Source organism: Cygnus olor, chromosome 2 (genome assembly GCF_009769625.2).
Source record: "Cygnus olor isolate bCygOlo1 chromosome 2, bCygOlo1.pri.v2, whole genome shotgun sequence".
Classification (NCBI taxonomy): Eukaryota; Metazoa; Chordata; class Aves; order Anseriformes; family Anatidae; genus Cygnus; species Cygnus olor.
In genome coordinates this window covers 108,268,730-108,296,217 of record NC_049170.1, presented here as the reverse complement: position 1 = coordinate 108,296,217, position 27,488 = coordinate 108,268,730, and the positions used below count along the sequence as shown (strand labels likewise).

General features: G+C 42.4%; 1 protein-coding gene across 5 annotated transcripts; it reads right to left on the bottom strand.

The window, feature by feature from the left end:
- Positions 1–664: 664 nt before the first annotated feature.
- TMEM200C (transmembrane protein 200C) lies at positions 665–9,304 on the bottom strand. 5 transcript variants are annotated; one of them, XR_005817804.1, is made up of 3 exons: positions 9,147–9,304; positions 4,589–6,996; positions 665–3,330 (listed from the first exon to the last, which is right to left on the bottom strand). XR_005817804.1 is itself a non-coding variant. In XM_040550073.1 (3 exons), the coding sequence occupies exon 3, from the start codon at positions 6,951–6,953 to the stop codon at positions 5,304–5,306; it is 1,650 nt and encodes a 549-aa protein (XP_040406007.1). In that variant the 5' UTR covers positions 6,954–6,996; positions 7,650–7,764; positions 9,147–9,229; the 3' UTR covers positions 665–5,303. The 5 variants fall into 5 exon arrangements, 4 of the variants coding, with proteins under 4 accessions (XP_040406007.1, XP_040406008.1, XP_040406006.1 ...); XM_040550073.1 differs by adding an exon at positions 7,650–7,764 and having other exon boundaries at positions 665–6,996; positions 9,147–9,229; XM_040550074.1 differs by lacking the exon at positions 9,147–9,304 and adding exons at positions 7,650–7,764; positions 7,913–8,131 and having other exon boundaries at positions 665–6,996.
- Positions 9,305–27,488: the final 18,184 nt, after the last annotated feature.

Here is a 27,488-nt window from a genome sequence, read left to right as displayed (position 1 = left end):
GCACTGAGTTCATGTTTGCATCTCTTTTGATACCTTCTTTCCTGGAACTATTTTACCAAACGAGCTTTCCATCTCATTGTGAAATAATTGAAAAACTACAGAGAAAAAAAAAAAACTTTAGAAGTAGGTATGGTGGCTCCCACGTGCCACAGTCTATAATTAAAATGTAAGTAAAAGACCAGTAGACAAATAGAGGCCATGCTCCTCCAGTGCCTGATCCAGTCAGCTCATTTCTGGTAACCTAGAAACTTCAGTGCCATTTCACCCGATCATTTCTGCCTCTGTTGGGCTTCCAGGGCCTGCCTCTACCTCCGCTCTTACAGTGAGAGCTAAACGGTAGGAGTCATCTTCTCATGCACTTAGATATTTCTGCTTTGGCAATTTAAAAACTGGTAAACAGGCTAGTGTCTGAACTAAAATAGATAACAGCATACCCTTCCATGGCAGATTTTTTCCTGTGGCTGAGACCCTATTTATCCTCTCAGATTGTGCCTGCACATGCTGTGCTTCTGTTCACTGTTTGCAGGCCCAAACTGAATTCTTGACTCATCCTTGGTAGAGAAAAACAATAATTAAGCAGACTGGAAAGAGCATTCCATTATTGCTTGTGACAGTCTTGGAGAAGAGAAAAAGGTAGATTATTTTATTTTATTTTTTTCTGAGGGAAGTTTGATGTACTTTCTTTAGAAGAAGAAAAAACAAGGCACAACCTAGATACTTTAAGATTTTAATTGTCAGCTTCCACCGAGAACTTGTATTTTTTGTACCTTTTGTGTACCGAAGTCTGATTTCTGGCTTGGTTACGGCCAGAGATTGGGTGTTACTTTCTTTCTCTCTTCATCTTTTCATATGGAAAGAGAAATTTGAGAGACTGAAATATGTTAATGATGCAAAGCATTAATTGGTGATCTACTTACATGATGAGCAATTTTCATTTCTCACTATAAATAGTCCTGTTTTATTGCATCCACTTGAATATATTCTTGTTTAGAAAGAAAAACTGCTACATTTTATCAAAGACTATTCATCACATTGGAATCCAATAATTTTTATCAGTTATTGTGTCAACTCCATTACTTTTAATAAAAATTGTTTAATTGAAGTCATGTTCTGTGTACATTTTGAAACTGTTTTGGCTATTATGGAAGTATTCTATCACAGCCTGCAGACTTACAACTAGGTTAATAGTTATCTAATTAGATGTTTGTACATGCACTATTACTCACTGTTGGACAGCATGATTTCTTGAAAAGGCTGTTAAAAATGTATCTAAATAATACAGTGCAATAAATCTGGGCTATTGTCTTTTGTAGTAGAACAACTGATATGGCAACGGTTGGATACAAGGGTTAGAGTTTACAAATACAGTTCCTAATAGACTTAAGTGTATCAAAACTTGCATTAAACACCTTTTACGAACCTTGGATGTTTCCCTAAATGCGTCTGTATTTATACCTGAACACATCCCACTCAAGACAAACATTTGCTTTCCCTTTTATGTGTGGTTGATAACCACTGTGTCACCCCCTCACAATACAGCACTCAAACTCCTTTCCTCTGATTTGGGAAACAGAAACCGTTTCACCACTTGGCCAAAAGTGTGAGCCACTTTTGCATGGGGGGGGGTGATGTTGTCTCCCCCTCGTTCCTCGCTCTTGGTACTCCTGCCCTTTTTGCCACCTGCTGAGGTCTGTCAGCTGAGCTGCTTCTGGAAGTGTTCAGCAGATCAGCTGAGTCAAGCGAGCCAGGTTAAGACAAGGATTTTAAATATTTTGTTAGACAGTGAAAACTGAGCCAGAACTGGGTTACAATATGATCATGTGAGTAGCTTCTCTAGAGTCCTGAGGATTAATAAACAGCAGCACAACTGAAGCACGTTGAGGGCATTGGCCTATGTCCTCAGACTTGTCCAAGCATCTATACTCATAATGCACAGATGCAGCCTTGTACCTAGTTGTACCTAGTGATGGGAATGCTCTGAGAGTTCAGGCAGAAATTATCTTTTCCTCTGGAAATTTTATATAAGCATCAGAGCACTTCTTCTATGCTAAAGGAAACATCTCTGTACCAAAAGCTATTTATTTTTTTTGTTTGTTTGTTTTCCATAATAAGAATTTATGCCTGGGTATTCCAGTTTAACAATTCCATCCTAAAAAGTATTTTGTACACTCTTTCTGCAACATGTAGGCAGGTAGATACCGGTAAGCAGAAGCAACGTCTCAGCTCTTGACAAGGCATGTGGAGGAAGCACTTGGTGGCAGGAAGAAGATGGTTAAAAGTAAGAGACTAGATTGGAGGAAAATGCATAAGCAAAAGTAAAAGGAGCAAACGATAGCCAAACGGCAGTCTGGCAGTCCTGAGAAGCAGTCAGGGTCAATTGGGAGAGGATCAAGAAGAGGTTAATGCACAAAACTGAGCACTCACATCTCCTGCTGGTGTCATTAGGAAAGGTTCAGGTCCTCATCAACCTCTGTTTCTCTCCAAAGCTGATGGTACTGCGAGCAGTCACACGTCATGCACAAGAGTTGAATTTCTCACCCATTTTCCAATACTGATGCGTTAAACTAATTTGCCCATCTTGAATTTTAAACAAAGTTTTCTGATTTCAAATCCACCACTGCATATGTTGTTCAACAAATACATTTGATTAATACATTCATAAAACTAAGGAGAGAGTTTTTTTTTATTACTTGCAGAGAGGCTTTATCTGCTTATTAATGTGTATGTTACAAATCACTTCTAGCTGCTGTTCTAAAAATCCAGCTTGACTGATGGAAGTTCATGTTTCAAATCTCCTTTTTCTTGGCAACACAGGGAAAAGCCAAAAATGTACTTATTAAAAACAAAGTTTACTGTAATTTTATTATTCAGAAAGCTTTGTGGAAAACTAATCAGCAGAAGAATTACTGGACTGCTTTATTTTAAATTAGTCTAAGGAGCTACCCAGAGGCTTTTTAAAGTTGTGTGTTTTTTTTTCAGAGCACACCTGTAAATTCAGATTGACTGAAGAAATATTTACTGATAATACATATATATATATATACATATATATAAAATACTTCTGTCTGCCCTTCAGAATAAAATAACCTGTTATGCTTTCAAGAGGACCTCATCCTCCCATGGAAGCAGCCTCCCATGACTAGCCTCTTTCCCTGCACCTCTATGAAGTTTTCATGTGGAAAATAACAGGGTATCTTCACCTGTGTAAATAACGCTGCCATCAGCATCTCTGTCAGCACCAGGTAACACTGCTCAGATACATCTCATAAATCTGCTGGGAATCACAGGAGGAGCACTGAGCAGAAGTGCAGGTCCATTGCTGATTTGGAACTGAAATGAAAGAACTGTGTGAACGTCAGTTCCAGCTAAGCTGCCCTTCTCACAGGGAAGGCCAACCACTCCATGTGGGGCCTCATCAATCCCCTCCAGTCCCTGCAGTTTTAAAACATTTTTTGCCAGCTGTGTGCTAGCAGTTTGACAGCAAAAAATGTCGTACTGATGTTCGTGTTGTCATTTTACTGGTTGCCACCGACAGGAGAAAAGATATAGCCATCTGGATGTCTCCGTTGCTCAAGGGAACAAGCACTTTCTGCTTCCCCACTTTAGGAATTCTGACATGGCAAATCATTTATTATTATTATATATATATATATATATATATATATCTTTAAATCAGCCTTATTTAATAAAGAATTTTGCTGGATTACTCTTTGCATTGCATTTTGTGACAGTTATATTCAATTTTGCAATGTACTGTAATAAGTATTTAAATAATATAACTAAACATTTTAAAACATGAAACCATAACAAAAATTTTAATTGCAACAGAAAAACTATTTCCTGCCTACACACTGTATTTGTTTAATGTCAGTTTCTCCTATTGTACCGATGAAATGCCACATTCGTATTTGAAATCTGAAATATTGACAAAATCTTCTGATTGCTAAAGCTAGATGCTTTAGCAAAATAAAAGATGGCTGTCATGTTGCAGGTATGAAAATGAAACAACTCATCAATTTACTAAAAATCTGCCCACAGACGATATTGCATAGGCCCAGCCTTAAGGAAACTTGATTTTCCTCACTCATGAAGAAACTGTCACCGCATCGAGTCAGTGAGAAACATCCATTACTTCAATAGGAGAATAGCTAAGAGATTTTCAGGACCTTCATTATGCTTTAAAATTAAGCTTATGCACATGCATTCATAAATTGGAAACCCTTAACAGCAGGAAGGCTTAAAACAACAATTGTGAGTGAAAAATCCAGAGAAAAACATGCTGCAGTTTGAGAATTAATGCAATATACTCACAAAATAGAGTTTTGATCGGTTCAAACGTTTATTTTTTTTCCTTAGCATGTCTAAATCTCACATTTCTTCCACTGTCACAAAGCACTCTTAGAAATGCACACAGAATCTGCTGCCTGAACTAAAGGGCAGTTTCTCAGAGTCAGAACCACTATTTTGTTTGAAACTACTCCGAAATTATTATTATCCACTTAAAAGCATAAACAACTTTAGCCTTGTAGCATCTCTATCATCATTCACAGTATAAAAACAGAGGTTTCTGGTTTCTGTATGTACTTACCAAAATAAGGACTGTTTGTCTCTCAGTTTTGTTTGTAAATGTTTTATTAAAAAAAGCCTTTAATGCTATTAGTCAATACATGTGTAATAATACTTAATAAAGTATCACGTCGTAGTAGGTATTTTGGATTCAGAATGTAATGGTTTTAACTAAATTATCAGAGCTCTGTTCCGCTCCAGTCTCTTCTAAAACGTCATTTTTCCAGAATTTAAACAAACTCATTCTTTGTCAAGGTACGTCATCCTTAAGGCCTTGCAAACTTTTTAGAGTGATTGAACCAAAACAAAGAGAGAGCTCAGCTTTCTTGATCTGAAGACCATGTTGCTCTTGAGCTTAAAAGGTGCCTGCAGTTTTCAAGCAGTTAGTGGCAAATCAGCAAGAAAGAAATCAGAGGAGAAGAAGGGGCACTTGGAAATCAAGACAAGTAAAGTGCACAGTTATACTGTCCGAAACTGTATTAATCTGATCCGAAGAACTTATTGGACTGTGGATATTTAATACAATTTGGCTTGCATGGAACATACAATCACAATCGGACAGAAGGATTTTCTTTTTCTTCCTGAAGTCACCTATAGGATTTATTGAATTCAATTTTCAAGGGTGACATACTGCAGCTCTTTGGATATTGATTGGTTTCTTAAGTCCACAAAAACATTGGAGAAGTGGGGAAAGGTGTGGAGGGTTGCAAGGTGTCCTCGTGCCTTCTCTGTTTCGTTTAGATGCCAGTACTCTCCAGTTCCCCATCCTCCAGCCCTAATGCCGTGTGCGACCTAGAAATCATAAAGAGTTTCTCTTTATTTGTGTACTGTCTTTGCGTTTGCTGAGATTGCTCCCCTGTTTGTTCTCTGCTGGTAGCCTTGAGGGGGTCTGTCTTCTCACCCGGTTCCTCCTCACAGTCCTGGATTTTACTGGCTGGGATGTTGGCAACTGACTCCAAGGAGGTGCCAGCCTCCTCCAGGTGGCTGTAGCCCTTATTGCTGCTGGAAGGATCAGACTGAGAGCTCTGAGAGTCCGTCCTGGTGACGGCAGGGGGAGTGGAGGGGGGTGAACCCCCCAGATCCAGAGATTTGGAGTAGCTAGAAGATGCCTTTGCCAAGAGGCTGGAGTCCAGGGCCCTGCTGACAGCTGGAGACCGAGGTGGCTCGGGGGAAAGGGGACGCCTAGCATCAGGCAAGCAGCTGGTGCTCTGCCGCCTCAGAACCAGCTTGTGCCTCCTTGTCCCGTAGCCTCCCTTGACGTGGCTGCTGCTAAGGTCAGTCAGGCTCAGTTCAAACTCCCCCCGTTGGATCTCCCGGGCTCCCCGCTCACCAGGGGGCCTCCGCCAGCCTCCCCCTCCGCCACTCTGTGCCAAGGGCAGAAGGGTGAAAGCACTCAGTGAAGAGCCAACGATGGAGCTGGCCGTGCTGCGCTGGCCCCAGCTCTCCGGTGGGCTGCAGGGTGGGCTGGTGAAGGTGCGGCCAGTAAGGGCAGCACGCTCCCGGTAGATGCTGTACACGGCCTCGGCCAGGCTGGGAGGCTGCGGTGGGGTGCAGAAGGAGGAACGCCGTGGCGAGGATGCCAGGTCAGGTGGAGAAAGGGAAGCACCCAGCCCTGGCGGCCAGGAGCTCTTGGCCAGCATGGCCGTGGCCCCCAGGCCTTCACCACCAGGCTTTAGCTCCAGGCCCCGGGACTGCACGTAATTGACAAAGCCGTTGAGAGGGGCTGAGGCCGGGGTGCCTCCGTCCTTTGCCCGCAGGCTGTGGGCATCGATAACAGTGGAGTAGAGGTCACGCAGGTTGATGATCTTGGTCTTCTTGTCGCGGTTCTCGTGCAATACCGCATTGGCACAGATGAAGAGGAAGATGCCGATACCCATGATGAGGGGGCCCAGCACCTTCAGCTTGTCTGAATGCAAGTAGCTTGAGAAAAGACGGAAAAGGAAACCCACGGAGGCCTGGGGGGATGAGGAAGTGGGACGGGACTGCGGGAACCCCCGGGTGGCAGCGGTGGTGGAGGAGCTGGCTCTGGGGGGTGACTCTGGATGGATGTCTGCTTGTGCCCCTTCCTGGCTGCGAGAGCGGTTCCTGGGGGTGCCACCCTGCGATGCCAGGTGTCTGCCCCCACTGACGCCACCTTCTCTGTATACCTGGCTGGGCTTGGGCCAGTAGCCCACCACCGCCAAGGCGATGCCCACTAGCAGTACCAGGATGCCACAGAGGGCAATGAGCCCCGAAAGGGAGCACAGCTTGAGCTTGCCTTTCACCACCACCACATCATTCTTGCGTTTCTTCTTGGTCTTACGTTTGCGTTTGGGGGCTTGGCTTTGGGGTCGCAAGGGGTCCTGCTTCCTAGCTGAGATCCTCAGGAGGCCTCCAGTGGCGATCATGGCTGGCTACCCAGAGCACTGCTCTCTACAGCCGCTCCAGCTCCTGCAGTAAAAAAAGAGAAAAGGGTGAGGACCGAGGACAGACCTACAGCACAACAGCTGCCACTGTTTCCTGTTTATCCTTCAACCTCCTGATAGTTAAAACCCTCAACAAATGGGACAGGGGATGACACCACCAGGGTGATCTCCCTTGTCCATACAGCTCCTGTGTGTGATAAAAAGACTGGCAGACCCATGAGACAGACAATTAGGCAACTTTGGTAAGGGAAGCAGCCATGTTCCCCACTAGAGCCTTGACAAACAGCTAATTAATTTATTTATACTTCAGGTAAACGATAGATGGGGTGGTACCTGCTGGTGTAAACAAAAAATGATCCTGCTGCTCTCAGAAGGAGCTTACAAAGCACCAGGATTCAGAGGTGGCTAACAGCTTCCCTACCCTCGAGCCCCATTCCCATAGGGTCAGGTTATGCTACACGGCAACTGTGGTTAGTGATGTCATGCAGGGACTGGATTTGAGGGGAGGAGGGAGATAAAAGCAGGAAGGCAATATATTTGATCTACAGATACCACTTATTTTATTACACTACTTGCATGTTGCTGTGGGGAAAGGGGGGGATTAAACATATTGCTTGCCTTTCCTAAATAAGTGGCAAAGGAATTACTGTGAAATGCACAAGGGAAACATTTGAATACCAGAAAGCGGTGCCCTGTCGAACTTTCTTCCTAGCCATTTCCTTTGCATTCGATCTGCAACATTACAGAAATCCATCTCCCGCCTGTGGTCGGGGAGCATCAGCAGGACGGACGCCTGGTTTGGGAACACGTGCGACGTTCAAGGTAAGTGTTATGTAACCCCGGCCAGTTCCCCCCGCCCCCAGAAAGGGGAGAAGGGGGCTGGCAAGTACGAGATAGCATGTCACGTCTTATTAAAGGAGGAGCGAACCCCTGTGAATCACCTGGGGGAAACAGCAAGGGTTGCTTGTAGAGAAACTGGCAGGGGACTAAACAGCTAGCATTTATGGCTTTCGTTTCCCTGGACCATCAGGAGTCATCTGCATGTCCCAGCAATCTGAGCTACAAAATGCACCATGTACGAACAATTCCTGTGCTGTTGCAATTCTTTTTCCAGAGAATCCTCCTTCATGCTGCCGAGAAGGTTCCCCTCCCCCCTTTCTCTTTTTAGCTGATTTTTTTTTTAGGGAGCAAAAGATAACAGCACCAAATATAATCTGGTTTATAAACTTCTATTCATTGCATTGAAAGATGATTAAGTAAGCACCTAAAAAAAAAAAATCGTGCCCCTCTTCAGCTTTTAAATCTCATTTCTTTTCTATTCTATTCCATGATTTGCCACGTATGCAATAATGTTGTGTCCCATTTACTCCGTTCGTATTTTCCCTGGAAAAGAAGGGTGTTGTCGGCAAGGACATTGTTAAATTACTCTCTGAGGTACTGCATACTCAAAACAAAGAGCAGAGACTTGCCTTCTCGTTCTTATCACTGAACCATTCACTTTAAAAAACTAAAAGGGAAAAAAGAAGAAAAAAAAAAGCATTATTTGTTGGTGAGAAGTGTGGTTACCGGGGCATGATTTGCTTTTATTGCCGGTTCGTTGGTCCCTTTCTTTCTAGTGCCCCACTAGACAGGAGCCTGTCTCCTCTACGACAAAACCAGATGGCAATCATTTCGGAGCAGCCTTTGCAAATCGGCAGCGCTCGGCACTTAGTTTTTCCGATTTACAGAAAAAGTGGAGAGCATCGTACGACCCCCAGCCATTACCAGCGATCGTAACACAGCAGAATAACCCAGGGCTCGGGGAGACATCCCGGGGACGCAGACCGCATCGGTACGAACCGGCTGCGAGCTCCGGGCACCGGCAAAGTGCTACCGGCTCCTCACACGAGTCCCCGAGGACCGCTTGGTGCTTGGGCTGGGCGCTGCAGGGCTACCCCACGGCCACCCGGCAGCGGCCAGAGACAGTTTTAACGCCGAGCGAGGCGCTGCTTTGGCCGGGGACCGCTTTAACTCCGTCCGAGAGGAGCGGAGGGGCAGAAAGGGGAGGCTCTGAGGCGTTAAAGGGCTCCTGCTCCGAGCCCGCGGGGCCGCCACCTGCGCCCGGGGGTCTCCCGCGGACCCCACCGCGGCGCAAAATGGCAGCGACGCCGCCGAAGGGGGGACGCGCTCACTTACCGAGGAAGACCGGCGAGGAGTCCGCGGCCAGGCGGACACCGCGGGGAAGAAACTTTCCGGCCCGAGCGGGCATCCCCGCGCGGCGCCCGCCCCGCCGCCGCCGCCGCCACCGCCACCGCCACCGCCTCGCCGCCCCTCACGGCCCCGGGCGGGCGGGCGGCGGGGCCGAGGGGGAGCCCGGCGCTCGGCCCAGCCCCGCCGCCGCCGCCGTCGCCGGCCGCCTCAGGGAGCTCGGCGGGAGCGCTGCCCCCTCGCCATGCCGCATCCTTCCCGCCGCGGGGCCGGCCCGGCCGAGCCCCCGCCTCCTGCGCCGCCGCGGGGCTGCCGGCCGGCCTCGGGGCCGTTGCTAGGAGACGGAGCCGTGACACAGGGAAATGGCCGCAGGACGGGCACCGCCACCGCCCCCCCACCTGCGCACCTGCGCCCGCCCGCCGCGGCCCTGCCCTCGCACGCCACGCCCCTAACGGGCACGCCACGCCCCCAACCGGCACGCCCCGCCCCCAACGGCCTCGCCCCCAACGGCCGCGCCCCGCCCCAACGGCCCCGCCCCGCCTCGCCCCCCCCGCCATGTCGTGTGTGCTCGGGCGAGGCGAGCCCGTCAGATTAGATCTGATCAGACCTGATCCGATACCACCCGGCGCTGTCCCTGCCCGAGAGCCGGGGGCTGCCCGCTGTGCTCCTGAGGACTCAGTGCCTTCCCCTCTTGCCCTTCAGCCGTTCTTCATGAGGGGAATGGGGGCACTCCCGTGTGCACCGAGGGTTGGGGGTCCTGCCTTGTGGGGTGTGTTTTTCCAGTGCAACCAGCAGCTGGCCAGAAGTGAGGTGCAGGGGCTTGTGCCCTTCTTTCATCCCTGGACTGTCTTCTGGTTTCGTGTACTTCTCACAGTCTGTGCGAGGCTCTGCCTCACCTGATAGCCTTCATAGAATCATAGAACCATAGAATATCCCGAGTTGGAAGGGACCCACAAGGATCATGGAGTCCAACTCCTGGCAACACACAGGTCTACCCAAAAATTCAGACCATATGTCTAAGAGCACAGTCCAAACGCTTCTTAAACTCCAACAGGCTTGGTGCCGTGACTACATCCCAGGGGAGCCTGTTCCAGTGTGTGACAACCCTCTCAGTGAAGAACCTCTTCCTGATCGCAGCCTGAACCTCCCCTATCGCAGCTTGACGCCATTCCTACGTGTCCTATCACTGGTCACTGGAGAGAACAGATCAGCACCTGCCCATCTGCTCCTCCTCATGAGGAAGCTGTAGACCAAGATGAGGTCTCCCCTCAGCCTCCTCTTTTCCAGGCTGAACAGGCCAAGTGATCTCAGCCGCTCCTCATGTCTTCCCCTCTAGGCCCTTCATCCTTCTGGGCTTTGCCATGTCTCCATTTCAGGACATCATAGTGGGGTGGAAGTGGGAAGACTGCACTGGTGATGTCCCAGTGACCTTGTGGCAGCTGTCCTGCCCTTGGTGGCAAAACACTTACCGTGAACAAGAGGGAGAGTGTGCATCTCAAGTGACAGTACGGTGGATTTGAAAGGGGAAATGGCAAATACAGTAAGATCACAACTTTTTTTTTTTTCCCCTCAAGTTTGCAGGAATGACTAGGAAGTCAGCCAAGAAACAGATGAGAAGATGAAGAAAGTAATAAAGGAAGAAAGATGAAAGTCACAGCTGAGATATGTCAGTGGTGTTACACTGGATCTCGCATTTTCAGCAGAGACCAGGAAACAATATTCTCGTCTGAACACCTTCGTGGAAATTCTGATTAAATTGAAGCCACATTAAGCTGTCGCATAAGTGAGATATAATCTCGCATGTCCCATCACCCTGCTTCTCATATTTATAAGAAAAGACTGCTGTTGATTGCTTTAGTAGAGTCTTGTTAGAGGTCCACTGTGAGATTGAAAGGCAAATCTCAGGCAGGTATCTCTGTAAATTAGAAAACTCCTCCTGTAAAACTTGTGTTTGCTCCCAACATTCATTGCATGTTTTGCAGCGGTGAATAGCCTGAACCCACCTTTTTTTGTAAGTGGTTTGGGATTACTGTTGAAGCTGGAGTGCGACCTAGCCCAGGCCAGAACAGCCCTCTTCTACCTCTGCTTGACCGCTTGCATGGGAAGACTATGCTGTGTGTAACACCTGCCAGAAACTGAGGGGCTATAAAGACAATTTTTATGGTTTAAAAGAGTGCTGCTTTAAAAAAAAAAAATTATATAGTTCTAACTGAGGGTGGAAAAAATGTAGGAGAGATTATGAATATTCAATTAAATTGTATATATTCCAGCCTCAACGATTCTGTGATTCTGTGAATTTTAATCCAGACTGTGCTGTTGCATGTCTTTCACCCCAACTATCAATGCCTATTTTGAGAACAAACAAATCCTAAAGCTGCACATATGCATTTTAATCTCAGTTGAAGTCTGTCTCAGCAGAGCCACTTGGGGCACATTTCTTTTAGTACATATATAACTTTTGGTTATGCAACAGGCTTGAAATTTAATATTTATTATTTAAGAACTTCTTATAAAACTGTGCTTCGAACACTCTCGTTGAACCTGAGCCTTCTGACGTTCAGTAATTTGCTTTGTGTTCAGCCCAGACTATCAGAGAAATCCAAACATATCACGTCTGTTTCCACTGGAGACCTGTATCACATCAATAATGCAGCATCATCAGACTCTCCCTGAAAAGCTCCTGTGTTAGAGAAAGAGGGAGAACGAGAGCGAGTTTTTAAAGGGCAAAGAGCTCTTTTTCCTAACTGAGTCATATTTTCTATTTCTGTCAAACTAAACCATTCTATTTAGCTATCTTTTTTATACAACGGCCCTTCCATATTTTCATTGCTAATGTTTTGAGTGATTAGGCTATCATCGCATTCACGGTTTTCAAATTACTCCTAGAAATTTGTTGTATGTGAGTCCAAATCCTGGGGGAAAAAAAAAAAAAAAAAAAAAAAAAAAAAAAAAGATATATGTTCTTGGATGAAAAGCTGCTGAAAATGTTGTTAGGCAGCAGCTAGCAATGCAGACTTAATTTGCTCTGCATCGTAAGGACCAGTTCTACAACGTCAGGCTGAATCCCTTAGAGCAAGTTACCATGCTGCGTTACATATCCTTATGTATCCTGCAGATTCTTCTTGTTGTTTTAACAAATGCATTGGGAGCTTTAATGAAACATTTATTTTATTTTTAATTGACATGGATTGTGTGCTCCCAGGAGTGGAATGGTTGCAAAAGACAGCTTTCCTATCGGTCTGATTTACTAGTTGCCTGAGTTAATTTGTAACTCTCCCTGCAGTGTTTGGATTGACTACTGAGCACTGCTGGCAGGCTCAGCCCATGTCTTACCCTTCTATAACTTCCTACATGATGCTACTTATCGTTAAACTGTGGTGTACCTACATAATTATTAGGAATTGTAAAGAGGTTATTAGAACAGGATTTCCTTTCCCCTTTCTCCATTCACCTCTCTTCTTCTCCTTGCCTTGCCTTGTCTTTTTGCCTTTTCTCCTCTCCTCTCCTCTCCTCTCCTCTCCTCTCCTCTCCTCTCCTCTCCTCTCCTCTCCTCTCCTCTCCTCTCCTCTCCTCTCCTCTCCTCTCCTCTCCTCTCCTCTCCTCTCCTCTCCTCTCCTCTCCTCTTACTCCCTGTTTAAATATATAAAATCGCTAGTTTTTAAGCATACAATTGCTTTTATTAGGTTGATTGAGCATAAGATGGTAACCTTCATGTGGTCCTTCTTGGAAAGAGCTTCAGTACAACCATGCCATCAATTTTAGTATATCCACTTGAATAAGTTCCACTCCAGGCTGGCTGGATATGTCAGCTCTAATTCAGGAGATCTGTAGCCAAGTTAATATATCTCAGCCTTCAGCAGGCCCTAGGTCCAAAAATGATTCAAAGGACAACCTAAAGTACTTAGTGTACTTACATGAAATACTGTAGCATCTATGGGTTCCAGCCATGGTCCAGGAGTTCCCAGTGCAGAGAGCTAAAAAAAACAAAACAGAGAGCAGGCCCTTACGTGATATACACGCAGTTTGGGCACCAGATGAAAAGGATTCTTTGAGGAGTGCTATTAAAAGCGCAAGAGAGAGACATATTGCACAGACTTCAGGTTTTCCTCCGTGATTTATCTTCACAATTTCTCAGACACAGAGAAGTCTTGAAGGGTTATTTCCATCTCAACTTCCATCCAGCTACCAAGCGGAATGGTTTCCAGTCATAACAGTGGCTCTAACCTGAAAGCGCATTTTAATTTTAAATTTAGCCTTAGCTAATTTATTATATTAATAAAAATAAAAGCTGATGTACATTTTGTACATGTGCTTCAAAGTATTTTGTGCTACATGGCAAGGTTTCCCGAGTCTGTGTTGCTGGAGTTCATACCCTCGTCTTATCCAATAGGTATGAAGGTTCCAATAGCGTCACTCCCAGCCTGGGCACTGCTCTCAAAGTAAGTGCTTGTTCTGTCCTATGTTAGCCCCAAATACTTTTTTTTTTTTTTTTTTTCCGTTAGTTTGTTTCCCATGTCAGTGGAGATTCTGATTTGATTAATGGTGCAGATTCTGGTATAATTAGTGATGATTTGATAACTGATGCCGAGGAGAAGAACAGCACAGTGAAAGAATTACGAGAAATCATCCTCACTGAGAAAATAGATGCTTGAAATCCTCACAGACCTGCATCAAACATAGTGCGTCCTCATTGTTTATTAGATTCATCTGGCTTATTTGATACATGGTAGAATCAGAGGCAACTTTTCTTTTCATTGCGCAGCAAGCCTGAGTCTAGATAATCCACTGAGAGTGAACGGCAATTTGCATGTCTGCTCTTCTTTCAAAATTAATTATAGCAGAGATACACGTTGCTGGGAACATTCATCAGGGTGAAGGAGATACACAGACATGAGATCTGGTGATTGAAAGGTAGAGGGAATTAATATTTTAAGATGAACAAGCTTTTTCAGAAAGAAAAAAAAGGAAGGAATTACTAGTTTATCTCAATTCATTTTTTATTGACAAATAAAATGTCTGTGAATAGATTTTTATTTTGGGGACATTAATGACACTTGCCACTTTATAAACATGTATATTTTTAATTGACGTCTTCCAAAAAGCTTGAAAATAGAGGAGACAATCTTAAATTCTCCTGGGTATGTTGTGGCATGTTGCAGGAAATCTGTGATGGTCGCACCCTTGGGTTATGAACCATGCTCAGGGGCATATGTCACTCAATTGCTTTTAAATGTTCTGTTCATGACTTCTCAGCTGGCTTAAAAAGAAGTAGGAACCATTCAGCCATGTTATTTGCTTTCACTTTTGATTTGTTGATACTAGACAACTGCAAACACATACACCTTTGTGCTATTATCTGTGGACACAAAAACACATCATAAAGGCTAGTCATGAATGCATGAATGCTTCCCGAAGGAAAGACCAGTGCAATATTTCCTCCAAATCACTGCAATATATATATATATATATATATATATATATATGTATATATATATATAATATTTGGTGTTGTTCCCCATTTGCTTACCCCATTGCTCTACAATGTAAGGTCTTTGAGATGAGGTCCATTCCAAAATAACTTGACCCTAGTTGCAGTAAGATATCTGTCTGCAACCATTTCATGATTAACAGCTCCTTATTGTTTAAACATTTTTGCTGACAAGTTGAGGGTTTATAGCAAATGCACTGGCAGACATGAATATCTGTTTTATAAGACAAGTTTATAAAATAGCTTATTTCATCTTCGAGCCTTAGAAATAGTATTTTGAATGAGTGGGACAGCACTTGTCTATGAGACAGATAATAAAAGTATATTGGACAGAGAGTTGGAAAATGTTTTTATTGTCAGTGATATTAAAAATAAATTACTTGCATAGCAAAGCACTTGTAGGAGGTGAACAGAAGAATACACCAGTAACATATGGGTCCCACTGTCTTTTTTTATCTTTTTTTTTCTTCCAGGGAAGTAGGTGCTAGAGAGATTTTTACCCTTGGTAACTTAAAATTGTAGGTGTTCAAAAATAAACTTGACACCAGCATCTTTGCAACTCTGTGTGGGGATTTTTCAACAAGGAGAGAGTGCTTGTGCCTTTTGTCTGCATTGCTCATTGCAAGTCCTGACATCAGAGAGTTCTGGCGATACAAAGACGGCTGGGATGGGAAGCTCTCACGGAGGAATTGTGGGCAGTTCGCCTCCTCCACACAGGGACAGGACATCCATGCAGCACTGAAAGAGCTGAACTCGTCAGCCACCATGAGCCACAGTCACAACGAGCAGGACTAGCTAGCAGATTTCTACATTTGTAATCATTTCACTGTTTCCCCATCTGTTTCTTGTACGCACCTGCTGCTTCCCAGCATATCTTCAGACTGCCAGGGAGCAGGGCTGTCTTTTCATTACACAAAATGCACAGTGACTATGTTAGTTGGGGGAATTCCTGACTGGTCTGGTGAGACACTAGAACAATGCAATCAAGCATAATCACACTTGTAATTAATAATAAGATGATTTGAGGCAATCTGCATGAAAGCACAGTCTATCAGTCAGGAGAATAAGACTGATTGTGTCTTTCCTATTAAAAGAAAGATTGTCTCAGACCGGTACTTACTAAATACTTACTTGTGCAGCTTGATAGGTGTCTTTGCCCTACATTATTAAGGGATTAACTTGGCATTTTATACATGGAAACTATTGCAGTATCCTTTTATATGCTGTCAAGAGAGATTAACCCAGTTTTTGAACCTGTCTGCTTTCTGTTTGTTTGTTTTGTTGAGTTATTTATTTTTTTCCTTTCCCCCATGACCAGTCACAGTTTTTTACTGTACACTGGACATCTAATCATCACTGTGAAAGGACCACAAGCTAATGGAGATTATTCATCCAGTACCAATAGTTTTTATGAACTGTTACCACGATTTGTCACAACACTGATGAATTGTGAAGGTCCTTAAAGCTCCATGCTTCACTGCAGTCATCTTCAGAGTGATGCAAGATCTGCTCAGAATCGAGGGTGAGATTTGCCCAAGATTTAATGACACATTTTGGCAACATAAAGGAAGCCAGAAAACATATGGAGACTCTGATGGAGGAACCCTTGGGTTGCCAGAAGACAACAATCATCTTGTTTCTGACAGCTCTTCACAGTTTCTCCGTGGGGAAAGGAAGTTGGGGTAAAGTCAAGAGCACGTCTTGAATACTCTAGATACTGTTGCTAACCAGCGTAGGTGTGAACAGCCTACTTTCTTACTTCTGAGAGGAACCTAACCCTTTCCAGGCTGTGAGCGGCACCAAAGTGAAATGTAGAGTTATTTGAGCTCTGCCACACTCCGGACCCAAGTGTCAGGGTAAATGTGCTGATATATTTTCTCTTCAGTCACACTTAAATTGTGTTTTAAGTTATCCTAAATGACAAACATAGCAAAGAATGTTTTCAGAACAATATTAAAACAATGAAAAATGCCCTAAATTTTAGAATGGTGATTTAATGGTGATCAGTAGGTACTAAATCTTAAAAATAGCCAGAAAAAAAATCATATTCAAAATAAGAACTTGAACTCTGCAGTTAAATGACACTTAGGCACTCAGAACAGGTCATTGTTTACTGAATATAATTAATAACACTTTACAAGGAGGACTTGATCATTATTCCTTTGATATTCATGGCATCTTGTACCTCTATTTTGATTTTGAATGTGAATGTTGCAACATTCAGCTGTGTTAGTCAAATGCCTCATATTACACTAATCATTGTTAATCTGTTTTGTAACTTTAAAGGTATCAAGTTGTATAATCCAAAAAAAGCACAGCTTGCTAAATTGCTTTTCTACATTGATAAAAGTGAACTGAATTTGCAGAATGAGGTAGATCTATGGAAACATCCTGGTTTTGTCCAAGTCAGAGGATATTCTCAGCAGAAAGCCAATAGGTACAGTCTTTTCTTTACTGTGGAAAATGTCTCCCTGAAGAGTGAACCAGAATAAATGAAAAGGGATTCACAACACTATGTGTGCTTGCTGTTCCTTTGCTTTCATTACCAAATAATTATGTCTCCTTAAATTTAAGCAGAAAAAAATAAGGGAGCCATTTAATTATGCAGGCTATAAGGATGTTGCTTGCTCTAATCTTTTCAACACTCCCACTGGGGTAGGCTATGACCTGGTTAATCTGTACATCTGAACCAAAGTCAATTAACTTGCTATAAAGTTTCACCAGAGACATTGAAATGAAAATCTGCCCTGCAGTTGCAGTGGGATTAGACATGTGAATAAAGCAACTAGGTTTTGGCCCCAAATGTCAAGCACTAACTCCTGTTCATGGAGCAAAGTAAGAGCTTTGGGAATCTCTGTAAGCTTAGGCACTCCTAAAAAAGCACAGATATCTTAAACAGGAGGAAAATGCACACCTCATCTTGTGATGCAGAACACTGCTGATTTGCAGCCTATGTTTATGTCTTTAGTTATTTTTAGGCAGTCATTTTGCTGAGTTTTGTTTGTAGGCACTTGTGCTCTAAAGCAATCAAAAAAGCACAACCTGAAAATTTTTTATATTTTTCCTGAAATTCATTAGTGAGTAGATTGGCCTATTCACCAGGAGGATGGGAAGGACCTTTTCGTGCTCTTTTTTGTCTTTGCTTGTTTGAGGATTTTGGGACTGAAACGATGCTTGTAACGTACAATGGTTACAAAGCCTCAACTCCTACATTTATTACACATATTTTTCTTTGAATGCTTATTACTCATGCATAGCCAGGAGTATGAGGATCACAGGTGCATTAAATGCTATTTATTTAGCTTTAAATAGAGCCAATCAGAGCTTATGAAAATATTAAACAGAAAATATTAAACATATTTCCAAGTAAAATTTGAAGGTGTAAGTCATGCCATGGCTAAATCAGTAACTCTCTATCACAACTTCTGATAAGGACTCTACTACAGTCAGAGCATGCACTTAAACTCTTGATTACCTTTACTGTTCCTAGGGGTCCTCACCACAAAAGGCTGTGTCAGTTCCTGAGGATATATTGCACCACAAGTGGGTGGAATTTATCTCACCTAACTTTGGAAGGCTAAAACATGCCTGCATCACTTCCAGAGTGTGACAGATCTGGTCTGCTGTAGGAGTGGCAGTTTGAATTATTTTCTGCAATTACCTGTTTCCTCCTATTGATTATAACAGAACCTTAAACACTAGATTTCTACGTTGATGTTTTTCATATTGCAGACTTTTCCATCTGTTTGCCTTCTGCTGTAGTATGAGACTTTCCATGAAGCATTTTTCTTAGCATCATCAGAGTTCAACAAAGTGCCAGATCTCAGATTCAGGTTCCCCAGATTTCCATTCTGCATCCCATAACGCTTTCTACATCACAATATCTAGCTATGTACATACATCAGTGTCTTCATACATCTCTTTTTACTTCTAGTATCATCATAGATCCCTGAAGAACTTCTACATTTGTCTTGTAGATTAGCTATCTTTTCCTTCTGTATTCAGAAAGTTAAATTATTCTTGATTAGAAGTACAATTGATGGTCGTGCTCAAGTGTAGACAAAATTTTTTGAGGGAGATGAATGGATAGGACAAACCCTTCAGAAGAATTGTATTTCAGAAGTAGTTGCATTCCACTGAGCAACATTTTTGAGAACAGCAAATAACTCCTGAGTGGCGGGATCACATTTTATTGGTTAATTAAATAACAAGAAGCAGTTGCAGAACTTTTGGGTGTTGAAAGACATTAATGAAGATGTACGACTAATTTGCTCCAGCCTTTCAGATAAGAGAATAAGAGGTGCTTTGGTAATGAAAAATGCATTGATTGCCTTCTGAAAGACTGCTAACCTGCTAACCCATTCTGCTCTTGATCTGTAGGCACTATGTCTGAAGCTGGGAAATCCATGAAGGAGGTCATAGATAACCACGTATGTAAGCATATCCTTATTCACAAGGCTGTGATCCTGGAGAGTGTGTATGTCATAATTTTGGGTCAATGATTATTCTGAACTGTGGTAGGAGTAATACCTAATGGTTCATGTGGCCTACAGACACTTACTCCAGTTCTGGTATTCCTTACCTTATCTCATATATAATTCATCCACTCAGAGTCCTCATTCCATCATTAGGCACATGCTGCTGACTCACTGGAAATAGTTTTCTAACTATAAAATTACAAAAACAAGGTGCATAAAGTTCATTTTAGTAATAAAGTTGCAGACAGCTTTATTCTCTCCTAATTGGCATAATCAACATATTGAAGACTCAAATATTTAGAGAGATTCTGAAATATTTACAGTATTATGGTTAACGGAGGAGGTAAAAAAACAAACAAAAAAAATTTACTGATATATCAGATGTGATCAGCTGAAAAGCATAATATAGGAGTTATCAAAACAGGAGATAGGCCACACTCCCCTCACCTGAAGGGCAGCATAATACTGTGACCATGAACTCTGGACAACTAAACTTTATGTAATCAATAAATTGTATATAAACCCCAAAGACTGTTGAACATGGGCTTAAATCTAAGCTATGTTATCTTTAGTTGCTTTTCATGACTTTGTGTATGCCCTTTCTCAGCATGAAGGTAGACAACATCATCTTTAGTTAATTGCATCTTGAAAAATAATCTGTTGCTTTGGTTAAAAGAATGCTGATCACTTGGGACCTTATGGTGACAGGATCTCTGCCTCACCACGACTGTGCATCTCCCAAAGTCAGGTTGACTCCTGAGGCTCTCATGGCTGCTCTTTCACAAAAGTGGTTCCCCATGGCACACAGGGCCATGCTGGCCTTTATCAAGTACAAGTATTTTACCTCTGTATACTAAGGAAACCATGCTCTTCCTCATTCTGTATGCAGAGATAAAAAACCCTGTCTCCTTTTTATGGTCCCTTCTGTTTCTGTCTCAGATACAGTGTAGCGGAGAGGCTATGTTTCTTCCATTTTCAGTTTTTTAAAGTGTTTTTCAGTTCTGATGGTGGGGAAAAGTCTTACTAAGAATATCAGACATGCCATGTAGAATCAGATAGAATAGTGATCCATTGAGTTCAGTGCTGTTTCTCTAGTAATAGCCTGAAGAAAATGGAAAAAAACTCATAGTAAAACTGTGCTGTCTTGTCTTCTCTTCACCCCAAATATTTAAAAAGCTGAAAATCAACAATTTGAAAATGTGAGCTAATAAATGTCTCAAAATTATTTTTATTGTTGTTAGAACACTAAATAAATAAATAAAGAATAAAATTTTGCAATGGAAGATTTTTTTTTTTTTTTCTTCAAATTGTCAAAATGATATTCTTGCTTAAAATAGAGTTGTGCTTTTTTGTTTGGTTGGTTGGTTTTGAACCATTTATTACCTGACAGTTTTGATTCTGGAGAATTTATTGCTTTCACTGAGTAACCATCTCTCCCCCATCCTCAAAATGCTGATGCAGCTGATAAGGACCAAAACTTAACCCATCTCTCACAAAGGCTTGTGAGCAATTGAGCCAAAGATGCAAAGGAATTGTTTGAGGAAAGAGAAGGGTCGTGAAAGGGACAAATACCTTAATTTGAAGTCTAGGTAGAGTCCCCATTTAATTGAAATAAAGTATAATGGAGCAAGACTGATTTGGATAGATTTTACTGATGGCTTCTGGAAATGGAATTACACTACTTCATTAAATTTAGATATGTTACAAGCAAATCAGTGGGAGTAAAGACAAATGTCTTTCCTGTGTGTTCTTTGAGACAAAAGGGATGCAAAAATATTATCTGAGCAAGGAAAACACATCACAGAGTATAAAACTTTGTGGTGACAAGGTACTGTGATGGATTTCTATCCTCCAGAGCTTTGTGCAGATATTTTATAGTTAGTGATAAAATAAATGGGAAGCTTGACATTTTCAGAAAAGTGATCTGGAAATGAGTGGAATAGGTAAGAAATTTCATCTATTGACTTTTCACTAATTGATGTGAAAAATCGGGGGACAGATTTTGTTCCTAGTCATACCTGTATAAATCATCAGTAATGCTGATCTCAATGAATGATGAAATTGATGCAACAGAAGGTGGCCTTTGCGTTTCAGATAAGTGAATCTTAAAATCTGTATGCTATTAGTTTTACTCCTCACAACACCTGCTTTTGTAGTTTATTTTACCTAGAGGACAGCTTAAAATGCTGCATGTAAATTAACACACCATTCTAAACTCACACTTGGGATGAACAAAGTTTAAATGTGAAACAAACTGAACAGAGCTTATTTTCAGTGCACTGTTGTCATATTAATGAATATAAATGAAATGAACCCGTCTTTGGACTATAATCACCCAACAGGCTAGAAACTTTGGGATCCAATTTTCATGAAGATCTAGCTGAAATTTATGGCTTCCATATAACCAGCCCTGGGGATTGGCTACATTGGATTTTTGTGGCAAGGTTTTGGTAGTAGAGAGGGACACAGGGTTGGCGTCTGTGGGCAGAACCCATCAGCTGCCCCATGTCAGATCAGAGCCAGCTCCAGCCGGCTCCAAAAGGGACCTGCTGCTGGACAGAGCCAAGCCTGCGAGAGATGCTGGGTGGGCCTCTGGGAGAGCAGATTGAAGAAAGGAGAAAAACAAACAAACAAACAAAAAACAACAACAAAAAACACTTCCTGGGCAACAGCAGCTGGGAGAGAGGAGTGAGAACCAGCCCTTCAGACCCCAAGGTCAGTGCAGAGGAAGGCAGGAGGTGCTCCAGGCCCCAGAGCAGAAGTTCCCCTGCGGCCTGTGGAGAGGCCCCTGGCGGAGCAGGCTGTCCCCCTGCAGCCCATGGGTCCCACATGGAGCAGATCTCCACGCTGCAGCCCGTGGAGGAGCCCCCGGTGGAGCAGGTGGATGTGGCCTGGAGGAGGCTGCGGCCCATGGAGAGCCCCCGCAGGAGCAGGCCCCGGGCCGGAGCTGCAGCCCGTGGAGAGGAGCCCACGCAGGAGCAGGGGGTCTGGAGCTGCCGTCAATGGGGGACCCATGCTGGAGCAGTTTGCTCCTGGGGGATGGATGGACCCCGTGGTACGGAGCCATGTGGGAGCAGTTCCTGAAGAGCTGCTGCCTGTGGGCAGCCCCCGCAGGCTCAGTTCGGGAAGGATGGCATCCCGTGGGAGGGACCCCACGTGGAGCATGGGCAGAGGGTGACCGTGAGGGAGCGGTGGAAATGAAGCACCAGAGACTGACCGCAGCCCTCATTCCCTCTGCCCCTGTGCTGCTTGGGGGAAGGAGGTAGATGAGGGTGGATGGGGCAAAGGTGTTTGTTGTTTGCTTTTAGTTTCTCACTGTTCTAGACTGTTAGTAATAGCCAATAAATTATATTAATCAACCTATATGGAGTCTGTTTTGCCCATGACGATAATTGTTCAGTGATCTCCCTGTCCTTATCTCAACCCCTGAATCCTTTCTCATCGTATTTTCTCCCCCTCTTCCTCTGAGGAGGGGGCGTGAGGGTACAGTTGTTGTAGAGTTCAGCTGCCCAGAAGGCTAAAAGCTCCACAATTTCAGAAAGCCTATTCTCCCCTTAATATTCACAGATATTGGCAGAACAAATCCATCTGCAGAAAGTCCATGGTGTTATGAGACCCTCAGTATTGCGTGATCCTAGGATGCTACAATCACCCTAAACCTTCAGCCACTGCAGTGTGAGGTAAAATTCATGTTAACATAAGCAGTGCTGCTCTGTTGAAGTGCTGTCAGGAAAGTCACAGGCAATTCATAACATGGGAAGTGACCAATTTCTAGCTTGTTCTTCCACAGCCAATCCACTCATTTCAGATCATCAGCCATGAAGAATGTCATATATAGATATGAGGATATCCTGGAGCTGGCAATTTCTAATTCCATTCTCACACTTGTCTAGAGCTGTTGCTGTTAGCTCCCACTCAGAGACAAATGTCCAACACTTCATATGTATCTGACACAAAAAGAACTGCAAACATGGAGCAGAAACCTGGCTGGGCTTGCAACTTAATTTACAGCAATTTCTCAGCCACACCAACTACAGAGTGAGAGACAGGGATAGAAAACCAGTATAAATCTGCTGTTGAGGTGTTCTGCAACACTAAGACATAACTGCTATTTATCTAACAAACCAATGGGTAAGAGAAAATTTTGTTTAATCCCTCATAAGAATTACAAAATGCTTTCTTAAACCACTGTCTTGAAAAAGTGTCCTTAATTTTTACTGTGCTTTTCCCTAAGTCTTTAATTTAAATACAGTACCATTGTACATTTTGTCATTATATATTTTTGCTTCTTTAATGCATGGTTTTATAAAATGGTTGGCAGGCCAGTTTTCTACCATTAGACAGAGAAAAAGTGAGAATTAAAAATGGACTAAAGTCATCTGTTTGGAAAGTGGCCAGAGCTACCACTGGGCAAATGCACACATTTTTATAACATATTCTGTGTATGAGAAGCACTTACCAGTTTAGCTAGCCTTCACTGAAGGAAATGTAACTGCTCCCTACATCGCTGGTAAACATAAGAAACCATCAAGCTTCATTTGAATGTATTAGCCAAAAGAGTTTCAACCTCCAACTTCAACATAAGCATACATGACCACTTAAGTCAATGGGATTTTTCTGGGTATTGTTCAGTATTTTTATGCATATTTGTGTGGGACAAGCAGAAGAAACAGAACATGCCACAGAGAAGCAGAAAATGAGCAACCAAAGCCAAGGGACACAGTCTGAATAAACACTGAGAATGTGACTCTGAGATGAATGCAAGCCTACAGCAAAACCTTAGAATTAATATTGGCTAGAAAATAAGGCCAAAGTGCTAGTTTCCTTCTTTCAAATATGTTTCATGCTTTCCAATATAATGGTGCAGGGTTAGAGAAGGGTCTGTTGCTTTTAAGATGGAGACTATTTTTTATGATGAAGAGAAAACCTAAGAAATGATATAGAGCCTTTAAGCAAATGTAGTATACTACTGTAGATATTGTAATAATGTGAGATTTTGTTATTGAATTTGGACTGTCTACAATTTTGAGCTTGGTTTACCTTATATATTTTCAGTGGTTTATTTGTATCAAGAGAACTGTGCAAACATCATTTGTCTTCAGAAGGTGTCTCTCTGAAATTATCCTTCCAGCTTTTGCCTTGCTGTGTGCTTGAATAGACACACTCAAAACACAACAGAGAAATTAATACAAGATATTATTGACAACATTTGCTGCACCCATTTCTTAAAAGCACAGGTGAGTCAAAATTAGGTAGCCCATGACAGAGCTAAATATAATTCAGTCTTTGAAAAGGAATGCATGGCATAAACTTTCAAGGTCAGAGATCGAATAAAAGTTTATCTGCCATGGCAAGACTTTTTAAATCCTAACTTGTATTGACACTGGTATTTTAATAAGAGGATCTCACTTCTGGAAACTAATAAACATGTGGGCAACAGCGACCCTGCTGTCAATATATCAGCTATATGTCAGGTATGATATATTGATATGTGTGGGTGATAGGTGAATGGACAATACGCCAGTCTGAAAACCTATTTGCCTTTCAATTTATATTATTCTGTTTGGCTGATGCCCTGAGTGATGACAAACATATTCTTTTAGCAGTTGAATAAGTATTCTATGCGACTATTCCTTTATAACAAATTATGACTCAAATTCTGTGCTTGGCTGAAAATGAGCAATTAATCATGGTGGTCATTTGTCACAGACTGTAACTCTGGAGAAACAAATCTCCATATTCAAAGGTGTATGGAGTGTATTCACATACATGTTAGCTTTTTCTGCTTAGATTTTTTGACAATTATGCCTTTTTTCTTTTTTTTCCTTTTCTTTTAGTTAATGAGCACTGGGAATCCAGGGGCTGTGGGGTAAGGTAAGTTGTGAACTCTGTGCTTTCAATACTTATTGCGATAATGAGATAAACCCTATTTTCACTCTCTATAGCGTTACAAAGTGCTTGAAAATATGGTGAGAAAGAGCCATGAAAGTGGGCACTTGCACTTAAAAGAACAGCCCTTTAAATGTGCTAAGTTTGATTTACTATAAAAAATTGTTCCAGTATAAATCTGTCTTTGAAGATCTGAATCAAATGTTATTCCCTGTTTGGTAAATATTTTCAGGAGCTTGTTACTTTCAGCCAGAACAGAGTTGAAAATAAAGAGGAAAAAGGCTGGGAATCTTGTGAGAAATCTTGACAATGACTTTCTTTTGTCATCCTGCCGAAGCGCTTTTCAAAAGTACATAGGGGAATGTTGGGGTTTAGAGAATAGGGACTTAAGTGGGATTCAGCTGAAATGAAAAGAAAACAACTGCATTTGATTCAGGTCTCATATACTTTTGTTGCACTCATATCTCCACTGTATTGAATGTAAGTTTACCTCGGTGTAAATGAGAGAAGTTGTAGGCACAAAGCTTGGATGTTTTGGAAACCAAAAGCAGACTGAAGCTGCTATAAAAAGCAGATGCCAAAACACCAAGAGCTCAGAGCCTGTTTTATTGGACTAGACTTCTTAACTGATAAAGTCTGCTCAAAGGCTGGTCTTTAGTTGTTCTCTTGCTTCAGGCTCAATTTTGTCACCTTAAATAATACCTTAGTTTGTAAGTAATGCACTTGAGGAGAGCTACACGAGAGGTTGGCCCTGTTTTGGGTGGGGCTGGACGAGGTGACCTACAGAGGTCCCATACAGCTCCACGTGTTCCAGAATCCTGTGAGCTTGGGGCATTGATTTACATGAGGAGAATGGTGCATTTTGATATCAATTTTGATGTAATTGGTGGAATTATTTTTACTACATTGGGAGAGGAAAAAACTTGTGTTTGCTTTCCTTTATTTTGATTATTGCACATTGTGGTGTGCAAGGTTTTGTGTGTCTTTTGCACTTTTTGGCTGCTATATTTTAAAACTTCGAAATCTTCTTTTGGTTAGCAGTGATATCACTATTGTCAGCCCAGAAGAAACCATACCTAAATTATTATTTTTACTGCTTCAGTACTAAATTTGGCCTAACCCATTTAAGTCATTTTTAGAGACAGATTTGCATTTGAGCTGGTTATGTGAATGCCAAGTTTCAGCCTACAATGGCTGAAAACAGCTGAATAGTGAAATAGAGAGTGACACTATTTATAAAGGAAACAGCTCCTGACCCTTGATGACAGCTCTGTGAATTTGATGATACAATTGTTTGAGGATGTTCGATCTTGCTCACAGTTATTACTACATGAATTCCTAATTTGTTGCCTTTCTTCATCCTCAGAACATGATCTGCCCCTCACATTTTTACGTTACTAAATTTTACTTCTGCCTGTTTCCCCTGAGTGATATCTTGTGAAGGACCACAATATTTACAATATCACTTGCCTTTATTTTCATAGGTCTGCACTCTGCCTTTAGGCATAGCCTTCAGTCAGATTTGTTGCAATATGTTGTGCTATAGCAAGGGTAGCCCCAGGAAATAATGTGTTACAGACATTATTAAGGCACACTTTTTTTTCCGAAGTTTTGCCTTCATCTAGCTGGTAAATTGCTATCAGCTTATGCAGCAAGAAACTTGACTAGTCCTGAAACCAGCCTAACTGTGCTGATCAGTGCATTTATGTTTCTAAATACATACGTGTGTGATGTACACCAATGCTTCACAGTGGGTGCAATATTAGTTTTTTTTCATCTCCTCCCTCTCCCCTTCCTCCTTTTTTGTATTCATTTATTACTCTCTCTCCAGTTCTACATATTCGCATTCACACCTGTGGAAGTGAGTTTGAGCTCTGGAGAAGGCAGGCTCAAGTTCAGGTTCATAGTCCCCATGTCCCTGTCTGAGTGTGCATTCCACACTGGAGCTCTAATTTACAGGGAACAATGGAATCAGATTCAGGAAATCTGATGAAAAGCTCTAATTCCTGATATAATTAGTCCAAAAGGCAAAGTGTGAATGTCACCAATGCATTGCATAAACTGAACAGACTATAAATTTTCATGAAGCATATCAATAAGATTTTGTTTTATTTCGTTTTTTGGAGCATTTCCATCCTCTACTTCAAAAAAAAAAAAAAAAAAGAAAAAGAAAAAGAAAGCAAAGAGGTATTTTGGGGGGTATTATTTCTCTAAACTGAGGCTCTAGATGCTCACCTGCCCATTCACATATGCATGGGTGAAAGGACTTAAAGCACAAAATGTCGAAAGGCTTCACATAAAATATGCATCTGTTTGTCTGTGACTCTAGATGTGCAGCATTTTATTCATGCTTGTCAGTGGAATGAGTAAGGAACCAAAGAGAAGGAAGGGCCTCTGTTCTCTGTCCAGTGTTCAGTATACATCTAGTACTCAAAATATTAAAATTATGTGGGGGGAGAAGCTTTGGAGAAAACA